The sequence below is a fragment of the Myxine glutinosa genome, chromosome 2 (assembly GCF_964187855.1).
Source record: "Myxine glutinosa chromosome 2, kmMyxGlut1.1, whole genome shotgun sequence".
NCBI classification, from domain to species: domain Eukaryota; kingdom Metazoa; phylum Chordata; class Myxini; order Myxiniformes; family Myxinidae; genus Myxine; species Myxine glutinosa.
In genome coordinates, this window is record NC_136262.1 from 109336150 (window position 1) to 109357704 (window position 21555).

Sequence of the window (21555 nt, forward strand, 5' to 3'; positions counted from 1 at the left end):
AAACAAAATATTCTGCATATGTGTTGTCTCTCATGCGTTGTCTTTGTGCCAAGTTTGAATAAAATCGGACTATGCATGTCGAGAAATGGTTGGGATGTGGTGCTGTGCACACACGACTCGATTGCCAGAAAGGTAGGCCACAACGCGTGGATACAAACGAAAGCACTTTATTACATGCTCGCACATCAGCACTGGGCGGGCTCGACCTTAGAGCCCGCATATATATGTCCCGAGGCCACGCCTTGCCCCCGGGCGTGGCCGAACGGCCGAAAGGTGGGGCATGTATCTCAGTACCATGCCCGGACGCTCACGCCACCCACTGGTGCGCGGAATTATTGACCATTGTGCCCGCCACACGCGACCCCCCCCCCCCCCCCCCCAGAAATCCCGCGCACCTGAAGGGTGAGCTTGCGGGGAAGCCGGATGACCCGGCCGAAACGCCCCCTGGCGATGCGTGCAGGGCTGGGGGGTAGCGGGGCTGGGGGGTGCCGGGGGCCTGACCGCCGGGGGGCGGCCTCGATGCGGAGGCAGAGCTGCCTGTGGGGGGTGGTCCAGATCGAGGTGGGCCGGCTTGAGGCGGTCCGCGGAGATACGATCCGGGGCACCGCCGATGTCCACAGTGAAATGTTTGTCCCTGGTCTCCAGCACGCGGAAGGGCCCGTCGTACGGGGGCCGCAGTGGTGCCCGGTGGGCTTCGTGCCGGACGAAAACGTACTCCGCCGTGCGAAGCTCCGGGGCGATGTGGGAGGACGGGCAACCGTGGTGTGCCGTCGGCACCGGGGCAAACCTCCTGGCGGTCTCCTGCAGGGTGGAGCGCTGTTGCGCCGCGGACCAAGGAGCCGTGGAGTCGGGGATAAATTCGCCCAGCACCCGCAGCGGTTGTCCGAAGACCAGCTCCGCCGAGGACGCGCGCAGGTCGTCCTTGGGCGCCGTCCTGAGGCCCAGCAGGACCCAGGGGAGCCTGTCGGCCCCACTGCCATCGCGGAGCCTGGCCCGGAGCGCGGCCTTCATCGAGCGATGAAAGCGCTCGCACAGGCTGTTGGCCTGGGGGTGGTAGGCCGTGGTGCAGTGCAGTTTGACGCCGAGCCCTTGCGCCACCGCTACCCAGAGCTCCGAGGTGAACTGGGGGCTGCGGTCGGACAAGATGTCTGAGGGGGCACCGAACCGGGCAACCCACGTGGCGATGAAGGCTTGCGCGACGTCAGCCGCAGTCGTCGCCGCCAATGGCACGGCCTCCGGCCACCGGGTGGTGCGGTCCACCATAGTGAGGAGGTGGGTGAACCCCCGCGAGGGGGGCAGAGGTCCCACCAAGTGGACGTGGTCGAAGCGACGCTCGGGCACCGTAAACGGGGCCAACGGGGCCTGGGTGTGGCGGTGGACCTTTGCGCACTGGCACGCGAGGCACGTCCTGGCCCAGTCTCGGACGTTCTTCCGAAGGCCATGCCAGACGAACTTCGCCGCGATGAACTTCTGGGAGGCCTTCGTGCCCGGGTGGGACATGCCGTGGATGGCGTCGAAAACCGGGCGCTGCCAGCCAGCGGGCACGATGGGGTGAGGCCGGCCGAGGGAGACGTCACACAAGAGGGCCGTGCCCGCGACGTAGAACGGCACCTCGGTGACGTGGAGGCCCGTGACGGTGGTCCGCAAGGCCTGGACGTCGGGGTCGGTGGTCTGGTCCTCCGCCATCCGGGCATAGTCGATCCCGAGGTGGACCGCGTGTGCGACGGACCGGGAAAGGCAATCCGCCACCGGGTTGTCTTTACCCGCGACGTGACGGATGTCCGTCGTGTACTCGGACACGGCAGAGAGGTGACGTTGCTGCCAGGCCGACCATGGCTCGGTGACCTTGGCCATCTCAAACACAAGGGTCTTGTGATCGACGAAAGCCGTGAACGGGCGGCCCTCGAGCAGTTGGCGGAAGTGTCGGACTGCCAGGTGGAGTCCGAGCAGCTCGCGGTCGAAGGTGCTGTAGCGGCGTTCGTGCGGGCGAAGCTGCCGGATAAAAAACGCCAGCAGCTGCCAAGCACCACGCACCCACTGCTCGTGCACCGCGCCCACCGCGTAGTCCGACGCGTTGGTGGTGAGGGCGATTGGTGCATCGGGCGCCAGGTGCGCCAGCATGGTGGCGTTGGCCAAGGCCAGCTTTGCGCCCGCAAACGCCAGGGCCATCGGCTCCATCCAGGCGATGTCACCTTTGCCCGGCTTCCCCCGGAGGGCCTCGTGCAGGGGGAGCAGGAGCTGGGCGACGCGGGGCTCGAAGCGGTGGTAAAAATTGACCATGCCCAGGAATTCCTGGAGCCCCTTGATCATGCGGCGGCACGGGAAACTCTTGACGGCCTCCACCTTGGCCGGTAAAGGGATGGCCCCGTGCCTGGTGATGCGGTGCCCCAAGAGGTCGATGGCGGTGACGCCGAAACGGCACTTTGCGGGGTTGATGATCAGGCCATGCTGGCCCAGGCATTCGAAGAGCATGCGGAGGTGGAGCAGGTGCTCCTCCCGGGACGCGCTCGCGACTAGGATGTCGTCCAGGTAGACGTAGATGAAAGGTAAGTTCCCAAGACGCTGTCCATGAGCCGCTGGAACGCCTGGGCCGCATTCTTCAACCCAAAAGGCATCCGCAGGAACTCAAAGAGGCCGAAAGGGGTGATGACAGCCATCTTTGGGACATCGTCCCGTTGTACGGGGACCTGGTGGTAGCCCCGGATGAGGTCCACCTTGGAGAAAACGGTCGTGTTTGCCAACCGGGCGGAAAAGTGTTGAATATGCGGGACCGGGTAGCGGTCGGGTGTGGTGGCATCGTTGAGTCGGCGGTAGTCACCGCATGGCCGCCACCCGCCGCCGGGCTTGGGCACAATGTGCAGAGGAGAGGCCCAAGCGCTGTTGGAGCGCCGTACGATGCCCAGCTGTTCCAGCGTGGCGAACTCCGCTTTCGCCACGGTGAGCTTCGTGGGGTCGAGGCGGCGCGCTCGGGTGTAGACCGGTGGGCCGACGGTGGGGATATGGTTCTCCACCCCATGCTTGACGGCCACGGCTGAAAAGGTGGGCCGCGTGAGTGCCGGGAAACTGGCGAGGAGGCGGGTAAACTCGTCCGCTGCCGGAAGCGTACAGACTAACCTCGCCGGGACGGAACCCTTCAGCAAGCCGCTTGGCAAGCAGCTCGATGAGCCGCTCAGCGAGCTGCTCAATGAGCCGCTCAGCGAACAAGCGAGCGAGCTGAAGGTTTCGGCCTGGACGAGACATCGACGCTTAATGTCCACCAACAGCCCATGTGCACAAAGGAAGTCCGTACCGAGCAGGGCCATTGGCACGCTGGCGGTGACGAACGACCATTTGAAGCGCTGCCCTCCGAACCGCAGTGAGAGGCAACGCTTCCCGAATGTGCGGATGGGTGTTCCGTTGGCGGCAAGCAAAGCGGGGCCCCGGCCCGCGGCTTGCTTGTCGGACGCGGAGGCAGGGAGGACGCTTACCTGCGCTCCCGTGTCGCATAGAAAACGACAACCAGATGAGGTGTCCGTGATGAACAGGAGGCTGCCGGAATGGCTGACGCTCATGGCCGCAAGTGAGCGCCGGCCCGGTCGTTTCCCGACCCGTCAAAAGAACACGGCGGGCGGCACGCTCTAGCCTTGCGGCCGAAGCTGGCATGGTAGTAGCACCAGGTTTGCGGTGGCGGCGTCGGCCGTGCCGGCGGCGGTGTTGGTGGCGGCGGTGGTAGTGGGCGGGGCGTAGCAGTGGCCACGAGGGAAGCAGGGGGCGCTGGAGCCTCCGCACCGGGATCCACTACGGCAGCACCGTACACCGACCGCGTGTCGCAGGCCGCGAAAAATTTGTCGGCCTCTCCGGCCAGGGCGAGGGGTTCCGTTATTTTGGAACTAGGCAGCGCGAGGCGCACCTGTACAGGTAGCTGGCGGAGGAAAATTGCTCAGAAGAGGAAATCCGGGCGCTGGTCTCCGAGAAGGGACAGCATAAAATCCATCCGAACGGATGGTCGTGTGTCGCCGAGGGCGGGAAGGTCCAGGAGGCGGTCGGCGTGTTCGACCTCCATGAGCCCAAACGTGGCGAGGAGGAGACGTTTGAGCGCCTCGTACTTGTGGTCGCCCGGCAGGCGCCGAAGGATGGACACGACGCGGCGGCAGTGCCGGGCCCGAGGGCGGCGACCACGTGGTAGTACCTGGTTGCGTCCGCCGTGATGCCCCGGAGTTGGAATTGAGCTTCGGCCTGCACAAACCAAACGTCGGCTTGCGCTTCCCAGAACTCCGGGAGTTTGATGGCGATGGCGTTGATAGCCATGGCGCATTCGGGGGTCAGCGACGGCTGAACCAGTCAGGGTCACCAGTGTGGTGCTGTGCACACACGACTCGATTGCCAGAAAGGTAGGCCACAACGCGTCGATACAAACGAAAGCACTTTATTACAAGCTCGCACATCAGCACTGGGCGGGCTCGACCTTAGAGCCCGCATATATGTCCCGAGGCCACGCCTTGCCCCCGGGCATGGCCGAACGGCCGAAAGGCGGGGCATGTATCTCAGTTCCACGCCCGGACGCTCGCACTACCCACTGGTGCGCGGAATTATTGACCATTGTGCCCGCCACAGGGACATGTTTAAGTAACAATATGGCCGCCCGTCGGCCATCTTGGATCTGAGCTCGAAAAAACAATGACGTGCACACGTAAACCATCATTCATTTCCTGTGTACCAAGTTTGAACATGATCAGTAAATGCATGACCTAGAAATGTTTGAGGACGTGTTCAACATCAGGTTCAAGAAACAAAATAATGTGCTTATGTATACTATCATGTATTGTCTTCTTACCAAGTATTAACAAAATTGGTCCACACATCTCCGAGATATGGTTGCACGCACATACGGGCAGATGGACGGATAGAAGAGACCCAATCCATAAGCCCCCATTTTGGACTAAGTCCAACATGGGCTTGTAATAGATGCAGCTGATTGGACACAGATAGATGATGAACACAGGACCGCCTTTAGAGGCCATTTCCCCCACAAAGCAGGGGTTGACCCTTTTTGAAGCAATGTTTTATGGCCCTTCCTGCCGCCAACCCTGTTTGTCACCTTTTGCGACACGCAGTGAATTATCAGTGACCTGGTACTCAATTTGCCGACCTCAGAAGGATGAACAGGCTGAGTAAATCCCTCCTGGCATTAATTCAGCGATCGACCAGGATTCAAACCCAGGATCCTAGGATCCCAAGCTGGCACCCTAACTGCTAAGCCAACACCAGGCTAGATGATGAACACACCTAACATTAATTTGGGAAAACCCACTTAAATATTTTTTTTCTTCCAGTTAGACAAAACTTAGGCAAGGGAGTAAAATGTTGTACATTTTTTCCTATGAAGAGTAGCTATGGCCTTGTTTGCACATCACCCAGCATACCTCTTCAGGTATCACAGGCCAAAAACACTGCTCCTGTGGTCCAGTTGTGCTCGGGTTTCAAGCCAGGCACTAATGGGTGGAAAGTGCAACGTACTCTGAGATGAGTGTGGTCATACATGGCTCCAAGATGACCGTGTTCACTCGTGCTCTACTCTGGCCTCAGTGTCCATATAGCTTTTCCCAGTGCTCAACAACTTGGAATTCTCCCTGGTTTCATATTTTATAGTAAAAAAGAAAAGTCAGTCAAAATTACGAGGCTTTCAAAATGATATTTTTATGCCTCAGCCGACGAAGACGCCAGAGGCCTTATGTTTTTGGGTTGGCCGTCCAGCTGTCTATACGTGTAGGTTTTTGTTAAGAACAAACGATAACGAAGAAATGGTGATAACTTCAGAATGGCCGAAGGGATCAAAGTCAAACTTGGTACAGGTATGTATAATGATGCAAAAATGAACTGATTAGATTTTGGGGTCAAGAGGTCAAAGGTCACATTAAGGAACAATTCTGTTACCGAGCTAACTTGTGAACCAGTGATGGGATTTTCTCCAAACCTGGCAAAGATGAACTGATTAGATTTTGGGTAAAGAGGTTAAAGGTCAGAGGTCATGTTAAGCAAAAATATTTTGTTACCATGTTAACTTAAGGATGGCTGAAGCTATCTAAGCCAAACTTTCTACAGGCATGTATCATGATGTAAGGATGCACTGATTATATTTTAGGGTCAAGAGGTCAAAGTTCATGTCAAGCAAAAATTATGTTACTCCGCTATCTTGTGAACCAACCGGTGTGTACCCCGGTTTAGAATAGGTACACCGTATCCCTGCGTGTCGTAAAAGGCGACTAAAAGGGTCGGCGTCAGGAAGGGCATCCGGCCATAAAAACATTGCCTCAAAAAGAGAACCATGACAATTACCAGATTGTCATGGGGACCGCAAGGCTAACCCCCACTCTTGTAGGGAAAATGGCCTTAAAATGCCTGCCTGTTGTTGTTGTTGCTATCTTGTGAACCAGTGATGGGATTTTTACCAAACTTGGTATAAGTATATATTATAATGCAAAGATGAACTGATTAGATTTTGAGGTCAGGAGGTCAAAGGTCATGTTAAGGAACAATTCTGTTACCGAGCTAACTTGTGAACCAGTGATGGGATTTTCTCCAAACCTGGCAAAGAGTAACTGATTAGATTTTGGGTCAAGAGGTCAAAGGTCAGAGGTCATGTCAAGTAAAAAAAATATTTTGTTACCACGTTAACTTAAGGATGGCTGAAGCGATCTAAGCCAAACTTTGTACAGGTCATGATGTAAGGATGCACTGATTGTATTTTAGGGTCAAGAGGTCAAAGTTCATGTTAAGCAAAAATTATGTAACTCCGCTATCTTGTGAACCAGTGACTGGATTTTGACCAAACTTGGTACAAGTATATATTATAATGCAAAGATGGACTGACAAGATTTTGGGGTCAAGAGATCAAAGGTCATGTTAAGCAAAAATTATGTTACTCCGCTATCTTGTGAACCAGTGACGGGATTTTGACCAAACTTGGTACAAGTATATATTATAATGCAAAGATGAACTGATAAGATTTTGGGGTGAAGAGGTCAAAGGTCATGTTAAGAAAAAATTATGTTACTCCGCTATCTTGTGAACCAGTGATGGGATTTTGACCAAACTTGGTACAAGTATATATTATAATGCAAAGATGAACTGATAAGATTTTGGGGTGAAGAGGTCAAAGGTCATGTTAAGAAAAAATTATGTTACTCCGCTATCTTGTGAACCAGTGACGGGATTTTGACCAAACTTGGTACAAGTATATATTATAATGCAAAGATGAACTGATAAGATTTTGGGGTGAAGAGGTCAAAGGTCATGTTAAGTAAAATATATTTTGTTGCCTCAATAACTTCAAAATGGCTGAAGGGAACTAAGTCAAACTTCGTACAAGTATGTATAATGATGTAAAGATAAACTGATTCAATTATGTTGTCAAGCATTCTAGACCGGGAGCTAAATCTCATAGGGGACTAGATTAACGAGATTGTTCAACACCCACTACATAAAAGGTTTGACACCATAGGTAGTTAGTAGTATGGACCCTCTAGATCACTGCTAGGTAGGTAGTCATCTCAAATTGTGGTAGCACTTTTTTTCTACAGGTCATTTTATAAACCGACATGTAAACGCCGTGAAAAGCAATAATATTAAGGGGTAGGGGAAACATAATTTACTGTTTCCTAACTTTTTAAAATCACAATGAAGTCATTTTGGTATCAATATGTGCCTAATGGAATGCTCTAACAGTCTAATGCAACTGTATAGCAACACAATAGGTTTTGGAGGAGGTGTTAACCAAAATAGGGGGGAGGGAGTGACAAATAATGCTTCTTTTGGTATCATTTTTTATATAAAATTGTTGTTGATTATCAACTATTTTACAGAAGTACGATTAGAAGCCCAACATGCATCTTTGGAGCACCAACGAATTGTTATTTTGTCTCCTGATACCGATGTCGCTGTCCTTTGTGTTGTCTTCTCCCATCAACTCCACTGTCAGGAAATGTGGTTTCGCACAGGGGTCAAAGACAAGTTAAGGTACATACCTATTCACACCATCACTACCGATCTTGGCCACAGAGTTTGCAGTGCCTTACCTGGATTCCACGCAGTGACTGGTTGCGATTCTACAAGTTCGTTTTCAGGTATTGGCAAGAGAAAGGTGTGCAAGGTTCTTATTGAGAGCCAGACGCATCAAGACAGTCTTGGCAATCTGGGAAACTCTTTACCCCTGAGTGACAACTTAGTGCAATCGTGTGAGGAATTCATTTGTAACGTATATACGACATCAACAAAGGCTGGAACGAAGGTTGATGATGTGCGGTACTGGTTGTTGTGCCAGGAGCAGAAAAATAATTAAGGGCTTCCTCCAACTAATGAGAGCCTTATTCAACAACTTAAACGAGCAAACTTTCAGGCATACAGTGCATTCAGAAAGTATTCAGACCCCTTCACTTTTTTCACATTTTGTTATGTTGCAGCCTTATGCTGAAATCGTTTAAATTCATTTTTCCCCTCATCAATCTACACTCAATACCCCATAATGACAAAGAGAAAACAGGATTTTAGAAAGTTTTGCTAATTTATTAAAAAGAAAAAACTTCAATACATTGACATAAGTATTCATACCCTTTGCTATGACACTTGAAATTTAGCTCAGGTGCCTCCCATTTCTCTTGATCATCTTTGAGATGTTTCTACATCTTGATTGGAGTCCACCTGTGGTAAATTCAATTGATTGGACACGATTTGGAAAGGCGCACACCTGTCTATATAAGGTCTCACAGCTGATAATGCATATCAGAGCAAAAACGAAGCCATGAGGTCGAAGGAACTGTCTGCAGAGCTCAGAGACAGGAATGTGTCGAGGTACAGATCTGGGGAAGCCTACAAAAAAATTTCTGCTGCATTGAAGGTTCCCAAGAGCACAGTGGCCTCCATAATTCTTAAATGGAAGAAGTTTGGAACAACCAGGACTCTTCCTAGAGCTGGCCGCCCGGCCAAACTGAGCAATCGGTGGAGAAGGGCCTTGGTAAGAGAGGTGACCAAGAACTCGATGGTCACTCTGGCTGAGCTCCAGAGATCCTGTGTGGAGATGGGAGAAACTTCCAGAAGGACAACCATCACTGCAACACTCCACTGATCTGGGCTTTATGGCAGAGTGGCCAAACGGAAGTCTCTCCTCAGTGAAAAACACATGAAAGCCTGCTTGGAGTTTGCAAAAAAGTACCTAAAGGACTCTCAGACTGTGAGAAACAAGATTCTGTGGGTTTTCAAGTGTCATAGCAAAGGGCATGAATACTTATGTCAATGTGATATTTCAGTTTTTTCTTTTTAATAAATTTGCAAAACTTTCTAAAATCCTGTTTTCTCTTTGTCATTATGGGGTATTGAGTGTAGATTGATGAGGGAAAAATGAATTTTAAAGATTTCAGCATAAGGCTGCAACATGGCAAAATGTGAAAAAAGTGAAGGGGTCTGAATACTTTCTGAATGCACTCTATGTCTGGAAGAAGTCCCTTGATGCCATGCAACATTTACCACCCCCAGAAGAGCATGGTTGGGAAGTACAGAATGACTCTCTGCAAGCATTCCTCATGACTAAGGATCCTGCATCAAGTGGACTGTAAGAATTAACACGCTGTGGATGCAAGACATGTAGTAGAGCAGACTGGTTGTGTAAAGTCAACGATGTGGGCTGTACTGAATCTTGTAAATGTATGGGACATGAGGAATGTTGCAACCCTTTTTCATCCTTCCATGACTCAGAGTCTGAGGATGATGACTAATTAAACGGTAAACATAGGTAGTACTATTTTTAACCTCAACTTTTCTTATGGGGTTTATTATGTGTTATACACCTGCACGACAGATACATGTAACTAGAGAAATGAATATCTTGTTCCTATACATTGTATATTCATGAATTATCTACATTATTATTGTTGTTTTAAAACAAGATATGACCAAAGAAATGTATGGTCAGAACTTGTGTTTCACCAGCCTGGATGGGGTACCGTCTTCAATGAAGGTATACTTTGAGCTGCTTTTCTTGTGAATGCTGAAAGCTACCTCATTTCCAGTGTGCCATAGCAATGCAAGCACCAGCAAAGTCATATTTAGGTAACATTTTATAAAGAAGCTTGTTGGTGAATGATTTCGTGCATCTGCACTATAAATATTCAGATCATGGCACTTGACTAATTGTTCATGCATATGTTTGCATACTTGTTAAGACTTAACTTGCTCAGTTCATAGTATACTTATGTTTGGGTCATACTGAAGCCAACATTTTCACAAGGAGAGGTACTTGCGTTTGTTTTTGAAATTGGGAATATTAAAGCAATAATAAAGCAATAATAATATTAAGTTTTCAATTTTATATAAAAAATGATACCAAAAAGGAGCATTATTTGTCACTCCCTCCCCCCTATTTTGGTTAACACCTCCTCCAAAACCTATTGTGTTGCTACACAGTTGCATTAGACTGTTAGAGCATTCCATTAGGCACATATTGATACCAAAATGACTTCATTGTAATTAAAACAAGTTCAAAAAGTTTTAATTAAAACAAAAGCCGCGTCGATGTTACACAATGCCTAGATGCAGCTGTGCCTATAACGTCGATGTTATAGGCACAGGACATGCCTATTGATTCGATTACTTGATGTTATTTTTGTGCAAAGTGAAAATATATCTCGGCAATTTCCCGTGTGTGGTGACGAATTTTTCATATATCTCGGCATTTTCCCGTCTGTTATTTCAGGCGGTGTATGACTGACCATGCCGCGATTTAAAAAAAATATATCTCGGCAATTTCCCGTGTGTGGCGACACGTGAACGAAGCTATGCTCCTCTCTCCACATTATTGTGACGACGTATAAATTAAATATTTCATCGTGACGATTGTCATCAAATGGACGAATTTTTAATATATCTCGGCATTTTCCCGTCTGTTATTTCAGGCGGTGTATGACTGACCATGTCGCGATTTAAAAAATATATATCTCGGCAATTTCCCGTATGTGGCGACACGTGAACGAAGCTACGCTCCTCTCTCCAGATTATTGTGACGACGTATAAATTAAATATTTCATCGTGACGATTGTCATCAAATGGACGAATTTTTTATTTATCTCGGCATTTTCCCGTCTGTTATTTCGGGCGGTGTATGACTGACCATGCCGCGATTTAAACAAAATATATATATCTCGGCATTTTCCCATCTCTTATTTCGGGCGGTGTATGACTGACCATGCCGCGATTTAAAAAAAAAAAATCTCAATGGACATGAAGTTACAGGCCTTTGAGAATTCATTTCGTTCTATAAAGGGCAACTTTCATCGGATTTTCTTCCCGTTTTTTTTCAACCGAGTCTAAAACTATGTTAGCGACTGTGAAAAATGAAATGATATATCGAATTTGATTTGAAATAAAATTGTGTGAGAGAGGAAGACACCACGGGCCTACAAAACAGGCCTCAAAGCTATGCGAGTTAATAAAATGGTGGATATTTGTTTATATGAAGCCTCTCCCAAAATGGGTGGAGCTATGGTTCCCAGAATGGGTGGAGCTTTGAGGTTTTGTCTTCTCTGCAAGAACAAGAAGAAGAAGAAGAAGAAGAACAAGAAGAAGAGCAACAACAACAGCAGAGGGCACTCTATGACCAGCGTCTGCGACGCGGCTAAAAAGTTAAGAAATAGTCAATTATGTTTCCCCTACCCCTTAATATTATTGCTTTTCACGGCGTTTACATGTCGGTTTATAAAATGACCTTTAGAAAAAAAAGTGCTACCACAATTTGAGACTACGACCTACCTAGCAGTGATCTAGAGGGTCCATACTACTAACTACCTATGGCGTCAAACCTTTTATGTAGTGGGTGTTGAACGAACTCATTTTTGTCAGGTCCCTGCTCCCGGTCTATTCAAAGGTCAGAGGTCCCATTAGGTAACAATTCTGTTACTGCACTAACTTGTGAACCAGTGATGGGATTTTGACCAACCTTGATATTAGTATATATTATGATGCAAAGATGAACTGATTAGGTGATTGGTCATGTCAGGTAAAAATGTGATACTTAAGAACAGCTGAATGGATTTAAATCAAACTTGGTACAAGTATGTATAATGATGTAATAATGTGGATGGAGGCATATCGATCGATGTCGCGACGTCGAAGAGTGCTGTTCCACTTTTATTTATGGAAATTGTCACAAGCAAGACGAAACCCACTCCAGGTAAGGGGCTAAATGCTAACAAGGCCTTTCGCGTGTGCGTTTTCAGTGATCCGTTTGTGCTCATCCGGGCACTTTTTACCTGCCGTTGCTACCGTGAAATGTGTCATTCAAATCGTCTTTTTAACATAATTTTCAGTATTCCAACGAACAAGTGGCAATTTCAAAATGTTAACCATTATATGTTCTGGCCCTGGCTACAAATTTGACTCACAAAAATACAGGAAATATAAGAAATATCTGTGGATGGGACAGATGTTAAATTCCTTTCTTTTCCTGTTAATAAAAGGAAGCAGCCAGAGTGGATATAAAACGCATGCACGCGCACACACACACAACCACACACTTCTCCTTTTAGCAATAGATGCAAAAATCTAGTATAATTTATCATGTCACCTCGGAACCAAACAAACAATATATTTATAACAGTTCTCCTGGTTCCCAGAGCTCTCACCCACTCCTCCCCTGCAACCGGATTAATAGTAAACCTGATACATCCAACTCCCATGTAAATACAGATGGCACAAGTTTTGTTTATTTTTACATCACAAATATCTCCCTCTGACAAAGAGATGGTAACCATTACTTAGTGATGACACACAGCATCGGCTTGCCGTTTTCAGATGCCCATTAAATAAATCGCCTACATAGCCTGCCATGTTTGCAGGAGGCACTCCCACTAGGTTCAAAATCCATTCACTGGTAGCGATCCGTCGGGAGTTTGTGTAGCACACGCCCGTCCACTCGGGCTTTGCACCAGCCCACATGGTCGGGAGTTTCAGTATGAGCAGCTTCCTGTTTGGCAAGCTGAGAAAGTTCTTCAAGTCTGACTATAACTTCCTGCATTTTTCATTTACTAACTTTTCATTTCTGCACATTAGAACTCAGAACAAAGACAATACAGCCAAGACAAGAGTATGCTGTGAATGCATACATCATATATCATCATACTAAAAGATGCAATTTGGTGTCTGTTTGTCGTTACTTATCCAATCTCAACCATACCTGACAGGAGGACTAAGGGTCACACAATGAAGGTTGTAGCGACTTAATTTGCCCCCTTCCCTCCCCCAAGGGGGTTTTCCACCTTGGCCGACATCTGCATCAAGGTGTATATTTGTGTGGAGATAGCTTATCATGGCATTTTTCCAAGTCCTCTTCTCATAACAAAAGTAATAACAACATTGATTTAAAAGCATAATATTAATGTTATTACAAAACAATATTAGCAATAATAAAATTCTCCCTCCCGAAGGTGTTTTTCCTCCTTGGACAAATGACGTGTTAACGTGTATTTATAGCTTATCGTGCCGTTTTGTGGGGACACGCCAAAAATGTTATAAACCACAAACACGCATGATTAGATTTTGAAACAGTCGCTACTGCTTTTTAACACTAAACTGAAAGGGAGGAAACCCGGGATGTGTTTAGTTATCAAGCAGCTTGCTAGCGCTTGCTAAGCCAGCCGTTCCCTATCAATGGTTTTGAATTGAGTGCTTACTTGAATGCTTAAGCCTCTTAGCGAGCGCTCCACAAGAAACCTGTCAACTGAACACACCCCCAATGTTCTTGAGGCCCGAATCTAGATCTACTGTACAGTCTATATATCCCAGAGAGGATAATAACATGACCCTTCTTGCCACTCCCATACAGGGTGGGTATACTAGTTGTACAAAGCAGCATTGCACAGGATGGTCTGAAAGCTGCTTTACCTGTTCCCAGTAAAGCATTCGTTATTAAACCCTTTTTACACCCAGGATTTATTGAGCAGTGCTTACAATGACAAGAGTTCATAATCACGATACCCCGCAGCACTGTCTTGAGACACAAAGCAATGGGCTGGGCCGATGGGCTACAAATTTTATTGGTCGAGATGATGGGCAATATCATAATATTTTGTACAACTAGTACAATATCGTAATTCAAGTAAATAATTCAATTGCAATGCAATTAAGATTTTTAAGTTCGGAGAAAAAAATTTGCGGAATTTTACTGCCGTTGATGCAGCGTCTTATACAGCACCTTATTTATAGTAAGGGAAACATATGAAAATCTGTTAACTAAATTGTTACCAAAAAATTTCTTCACCAATATGTTTGTAAAGGTGTGTAATAACATGTGTTAAAATGTTGAAGGTCAACTCCCGTGGGAAACCCAGAAAAAAAGCTGTTGAATTCGGGTACCGAAAAATTATTTTCGAGAATTTTTATTTTTTAAAATCGGCCCTTAAGTAACTTATGAGGGGTCAAATAAGGGTTTTTCATGATTCTGAGTTGATTGTTAACATTTATATTTCACCACAGACACTCCTTTCCACTCCTTCGTGGAAAAATAATTTCTAAATATATCTCATTTTCTACTTTGCAGGACATGGAGCAACCTGGGTGTCAGGCTCCCTAATTCTTCGACGATCGTTGGATTAACACTAATTCGGCTGAGGCTAAGCCTGAGGGCCACCAACCTCTCGGTAAACGTCAAGTATGGGTGGCTTATGCTAAACAGGCTAGAGATAAACTCCTTGGAAACACATTCTTATGGATTCACCCTGCTGCTATAAAATTAAAGCCTAAGAACGGGCGTTACACATTCTTTGGTAGGCACCTGGGACTGATTGACCCTCAGTTGTCTGCCAACGCCTCCAAGGGCATCTGTCCTGCATTGTTACCAAGATGCTTCACATCTTTGCCGCTGCAGGCCATCATCAGTATGCCAAGGGCGCACGGCTGTACTGTCAACTCATGAAGGAACTAGAAACTTTGCCTGCTTACAAAGACACCTTAGAACGTCTCACTGCCCACGGGAACCACGTTGTCCGTTACTCAAGTCATGAGTGGTCCGGCACATGGTGTGACATTTGCATTGAGCAGACATTAATGAAGGCAGCCAAGTCACAAGGTGGACTGAGCAGAGGAAGAATGAGAAACAGTTTTTCTGGCCACAAATGCTGGGTGCTCACCCTCAGTCACCTGTCTGATGTCAACCGGCGGATGGAGGAGGACGTCAGTAAACATGTTCCAGTCCACAGAGACCTTGCCAAGACACAGATGAAGCGAGATGCAGAGGCAGTTGAACTTGTCCTAAAATGGTTTGAGGAGATCAAGCCATTCGACAACGATAGAGACAAGGAGTTGCTCGTGTCTTTCTCAACAGGATTCACAAGCACTGGAGATGACGCAGTCAATGCTGAGAGAGCAGCTGAAGTTGGGATGGAGATGCAGATCAAGCTGGATGGACAGTCAGTGACGTCGACCATGGATGTCAAGTCAAAGATAAAAGCCCTGTCATCACTAAGAAAATTTCCCTTGGTCAACGAGAAAAAGATTCACCTTGACTCACTAAAGTTGTTCAACCGACTGATCATTTTCGCCCAGCGGGATATGACAGTTGAGACAAGCTTACAGTATGAGCTGACTCCCTTCCCATTGTCCCTGTTCAGCAACAAAGATCAGAAGATGAACAAGGCAAACAAGGCAGACTTTTCAAATACAAGCCTGAAGGCGTTAACTGATCCACTTGACTTGACTAACCAACCCTGCTGCACCCTCGTAATTGATGCCGGATGGCTTGTCTACATGGTGAAGTGGGAACAACGTCAGACCTGGCAGGAGATCGCCAACAGTTACCTGAGCTACGTGCAGTATCTGGGCCGCTGCTCCCAGAAGATCATTGTGGTCTTTGATGGCTACAGCAGATCACCAAAAGATCACGACCACATCCGGCGTACCAAGAATTCCTGCTGTAATCTCCAGATTCGACCGGATATGTCCAACTGGACCCCAAGAGCAAAGTTTCTGGACAACACTCATAACAAGAGTGAGCTCATCCACCTTCTCTCTTCAACCTTCCGAAAACATCACATCACTGTGGAGCAGTGTGACAATGATGCTGACACTTCAATTGTGAGAGAGGCATTGGCTGCTGCTTCAGATGGCTCTGTTGAGGTCAGTACCATTTGTGTCTTCAGTTAGTATAACTATTGGATGGAGCCCGGGGGGAGATGGGGTAATTTAAAAATAAGAGAATTCACACTGTTGAAAAGTTAAATCTGTTCTTGAACGGTTCATTATGCTTTGTACATGTTGTTATATTTTCAGGTGCGGGCAGAAGATGCAGACGTGCTGGTAATGCTGGTGCACCATAGCTCAGACAGCCACCATCCACTCTTCTTAACCACATCAAACGGCTCTTATGACGTCCAAAAGATCAAATAATCTCTCTCCGAAACACAGAAGAGCTACCTGCTCTTCTGTCACGCCTTCACGGGGTGTGATACGGTTTCTGCAATCGCTGGTCATGGGAAAACAACTCTATTTGCCAGGTAATAATGATAATACTACTATTACGTCGGCAAATAATACTAATACTACTAATAATAATAATTATAATCATTGTCATCATAGTATAAATGTTAAAAATAATAATAATTTTATTTCTGTTTTACATTATACTTTACTTGACATAGACCTGGTGCTTTTTTTTAGGTTTTGCGAAGGGGACGCGGCTGAGTACATCGACAACTTCCTTGACACAGAAGCCACCAAGGAAACAGTGATTCAGGCTGGTACTGCGATTTTCAAGTACATTTACCATGGACGAGATACTACATTGGGTGAAATTCGGTACAACATGTTGTCAAGGAAGGCAGCGGCAGGAGTGATCAAACCAGAGACTCTACCTCCAACAGAGGGTGCAGCTGCACAACATTCACTCCGTGCCTACCTGCAGACCCGGGACTGGATCCTTCTACAGAGCATGTCTCTGAACCCCAGTGACTATGGATGGACAATAGGTGTGCATGGGTATGAGCCAGTTCCAACACTGGACCCCACGGCTCCTGAGGAGCTATTGCAGTTCACGAGCTGTAATTGTCATGGAGATTGCAGCAACCGGCGATGCAGCTGCAAGAAGAATGGGGTCACGTGCATCTCGGCCTGTGGAGTCTGTAATGGCATTACATGCAGAAACTGCAGTCATGATGTTGTTGAGTCTGAAGAAGACATAGACAATGACTGTTGAAACTTCTGACATTGTGAATGAGAAATAACTCTTGAGTATTATATATGTATGTGAAATAAAAGCTACTTTGTGTGTAAATGTAAAAGTGAAAATATAAATGTTAACAATCAACTCAGAATCATGAAAAACCCTTATTTGACCCCTCATAAGTTACTTAAGGGCCGATTAAAAAAAAGAAAAATTCTCGAAAATAATTTTTCGGTACCCGAATTAAACAGCTTTTTTTCTGGGTTTCCCATGGGAGTTGAACTTCAACATTTTAACACATGTTATTACACACCTTTACAAACATATTGGTGAAGAAATTTTTTGGTAACAATTTAGTTAACAGATTTGTGAAATATCTCATAAAATGCCCTTACTATTAACACGTTACATTAGTTATTCGTGCCTGTTGTTTGTGTCCTTTATGACGTCCTTAAAAACCATGCTTCCTGTTTGGAACGATTTAAAATTTTGTTTGACCACCAGACATGTAGACAGAGTAAACAAAATGGCTAAACTCCAAGGTTGTTTTCCGATTTGTGATCAAAATATGACATTACATTTAAATCAAGTTGTTCCTCAATCGTAAACTGGCATTTGTAGACAGACAAAAATTAACCAAAATGCTTAACCCCGCTTATTGCTTCTCGCATGCGTGGGGTGATTAACCAGTCATTCTATGTGTATGTGCTATTCCCCTCCCCCTTCCCGTGCCTCCTCCCCCCAAGCCCTCTCTCCCTTCCACAGATCTCCCGATGTCTCTGCTCTCCATCTTGTTCTCCCGCCCCGTTTATCATATGTTTTATGTTTTATGTGTCAGTTTGTCTTTTTGTGATCAATATTAGCTCTTACACGAGCCTCGACCTTGTATACAAAAAAAAAAAATTGTCCTCGCACCACTGATGGGTGACGTTTGTGGAGTCACGAAGAAAGGATTCTTTACTGGGGTTGGGTAAACTGACTTTCAGGCCACCTTTCAGGCCACTGACTTTCAGGTACCCTAATTTGAATGTGGGGGGATCTCTGGGTCGCTCTTGCGAAATCGATCGGCTATCTCCGCACCGCATGCTTGTTCGAGAGAACTGTTACGGCCTATAAAACAACAACAACAACAAAAACAACCATTGTATCAAAACAATTCACCCGAGTTCACGAGGAAAATGCAAAATACATTTGATTAAGTAATCTAAGAAGTGCAATATCACATTGCAGTATAGGGAAGTAGCAAATCATAAAATGTGAATTTAAATGTTTTATTTTCCTGGTGTTTATAGAGTATATTGTTTGCCTGTCTCTTGCTGCAATCACTTCTGCCTGTGTGTGTTTGGTTGGAGGGGTGTGTGTGTGTGTGTGTGTGTGTGTGTGTGTGTGTGTGTGTGTGTGTGTGTGTGCGTGTGTGTGTGTGTGTCTGTCCAGACCATAACTTATTTTGAGCTATTGTCATCAAATTTTCACTAAAGCTTCATTATGATATGGAAAAGGCAAATTAATAATTTGGTCAAAAGGTCAATGGTCGCCGTCACATAAAATCATCAATTTTCATCCAATTGACGTGAAATTTTAATTTACCATTTGAGTTTTGTCATCACATTTTCAACTAAGCCTTATTATAAGAATATGGAGAAGGCAAATTAATAATTTGGTCAAAAGGTCAAAGGTCACCATCACAAAATCGTCAATTTTCATCTGCTTGACCTGAAATTTCAAGAATTTGCATATTGGGTCGCTGAATTGGTTAAACAATCAAAATCTAGAAGCTGATTATTTTATTTTTTTTGGATCTGGAGCTCAAAGGTCAAGGTTGCGTAAAATCATCAATTTTCATCCAACTGACCTGAAATTTCAATTTACCATTTGAGTTTTGTCATGAAATTTTCAACAAAGCTTTATTATGAGAATATAGAGAAGGCAAATTAATAATTTGGTCAAAAAGTCAAAGGTCACCATCACAAAATCGTCAATTTTCATCCGATTGACCTGAAATTTCAGGAATTTGCATATTGGGTCACTGAATTGGTTGACCAATCAAAAGCTAGAAGCTGATTATTTTTTTAGATCTGAAGCTCAAAGGTCAAGGTTGCATAAAATCATCAAGTTTCATTTTGTATTTTTTTTAACCGTTTTTGTTATTTTGAACCTTTTGGAAGAAGACTTCTGCATACAAATGAACACGGACAGGCTTTGCATTTTCAGATGCTTTGTAGTTATCCTTTGGATGTATTGCCCCAGATAGGGATGGGAAGTACAGTGATGATGAAACCCCTAAATTTTAATCTTGTGAGAGTTACCTCACCCAGTGGCATGTTTGTCTATACATTTCTTGTTGGGTTCTGAGATTGAAATGAAATTCTCCATCCTCTGTGCCTAAGATCCTGGGGATTTAATGTCCAAAGCCATTGCACTCATGATATAAACCGCAAACACAACTGCCATCTGTCGTAAGATTACGCGATATTAACATCATTCCTCTGTTTACAGTATAAGTAAATAAGTCAGAGTAAAACGAAATAATGATCACCGTCGTCGAGTTTGACTGCACCCACTACTTTCACAATTTACCATAAATCTCACCTTCTTTGTGGGGGTAACTCTACGCGAAGTTGTTTGACCTAAGTCTTATCATGAATTGGCTGTACAAGGCCTGACGTTCGATTAAAGCTAATTTGGGCAGCAACTCGCATTGAAGATTTCAAGATGGCTACTAAGCGTTCTTGAAATTTACTTCCTTGGTGGAGATTCAGGTACGTTTCCAAATCGCGATGAGATGTGAATGTATATTAGTAGTGTTCGGGAGAATACCTGCAGACAGGGGCGTAGTGATGGTTTGTGGCGCTCGGGTCGAAGGTCAAAAATATCGCCCCCCCCCCCCCCCCCCGCAGGCACTGACATAGGTCAGAAATTTCTATTGAGGGGGCCATATGAAAGAGCTCTAACCTTCCCCAGCGGTCTCAGCAGCAGAGTCCTGGAACCTGTTCAAAATGAGAATAGATTTACTTATGATCTCCTGAGATGATTAAGCTTATTAACTACCTACAAAGAATCCGGAAGAATTCCTGTTTCGAAACACGCGCCATGTTAAGGTGTATAGAGCAGTTTAATAGGTCCTTCCATGGCATGGTATTCCTATTACAAAATAAACAAGAAAGAGCAATCAGAGATTGCAGACCCTCCACCAATTTATCCCTACATGATGCTCAAGAAATTTCATCTTGATCGGATGAAGTTTTGTACTTGTCGAAGTATGACGTCATAACGGAGGCACCTATGACATCATCATTAACATGTGTTATTCCACATGTAGTGTTCTTTACAATGAGCCATGTCTCAATTCTTTCTATTTAGTGCTTTCGGAGATATAGAGGTGCAATTTCTTTCGGTTTTTCCAAGATGGCGGCCATACCACCTGACCTATGACGTCATAATTATCATTTTAAAAACCTCTACAGGTGGAGGTGCACCCATGGTGAAAATTTCCTGTCAATCGGACCAACGGTTGCAGAGAAAATCATATTTATTCTGTGCAGACAAACAAACAGACAGACAAACGGACTCAAATACAATACCCTCTCCTCTGGCAAGGTTAATGATAACATTGTAAAAAAGCATTTATTAATACTAATAATATTAACAACAATAATAATATGCGTACCATTTGGCAATAATAAAACGAACATATAATCCCCGCCCTGGTCCAAGCAGCCCTGGGCTTGGTGAAAGGTAAACTAGTGCTGAAGTGGTAAAGCAGGCAGGTGTATGGTACAAGGCTGTTAACAAAAACCACTACCTCATCACTACACCACTGCCTGCGGATAATCGAACTGTTGCAGAACCTTTTGTGTTTGTCTCAGATTATGAATTCACTTCAAGGATTAAATTAGTAGAAAACCCAAATTCTTTCGGAATATATATTTTTGGACTCGGGGGCCCGTTGGTCTATTGGACCAAATTTTCATTGGTCTTCACTGCCCTGTAGCACACCTGCCTGCCGGACCTGGGAGGCTTTTGGGTTCTCAGAGTCTTTTGGGTGCTCGGGGACTTTTGGGTCTTCAGAATATTTTGGGTCTTCGGAATCTTTTGGGTCCTGGAGGACTTTTGGGTCTTCAGAATATTTTGGGTCTTCAGAGTCTTATGGGTCTTCAGAGTCTTTTGGGTCCTAGTGGACTTTTGGGTCTGCAGAGTCTTTTGTGTCCTCGGGGACCTTTGGATCTTCGGTGACTTTTGGTTGTTCTGGGTCTTTTGAGTCTTTTGGGTCCTCAGGGAATTTTGGATCTTCTGGTTATTTTGGGTCCTTGGGGACTTTTGGGTCATCTGCATCTTTTGGGTTCACTGAGGCTTTTGTGTCTTTTGGGTCTTCGTGGACT

The 21555-nt window shown here is 45.8% G+C and overlaps 1 protein-coding gene across 1 annotated transcript; it reads left to right on the forward strand.

The window, feature by feature from the left end:
- Nucleotides 1-5797: 5797 nt before the first annotated feature.
- Nucleotides 5798-17295, forward strand: LOC144888204 (uncharacterized). The gene is made up of 3 exons (XM_078772624.1): nucleotides 5798-5831; nucleotides 14888-16134; nucleotides 16288-17295. Exons 1-3 carry the CDS (start codon nucleotides 5798-5800, stop codon nucleotides 16402-16404), a joined length of 1398 nt encoding a protein of 465 aa, XP_078628750.1. The 3' UTR covers nucleotides 16405-17295.
- Nucleotides 17296-21555: the final 4260 nt, after the last annotated feature.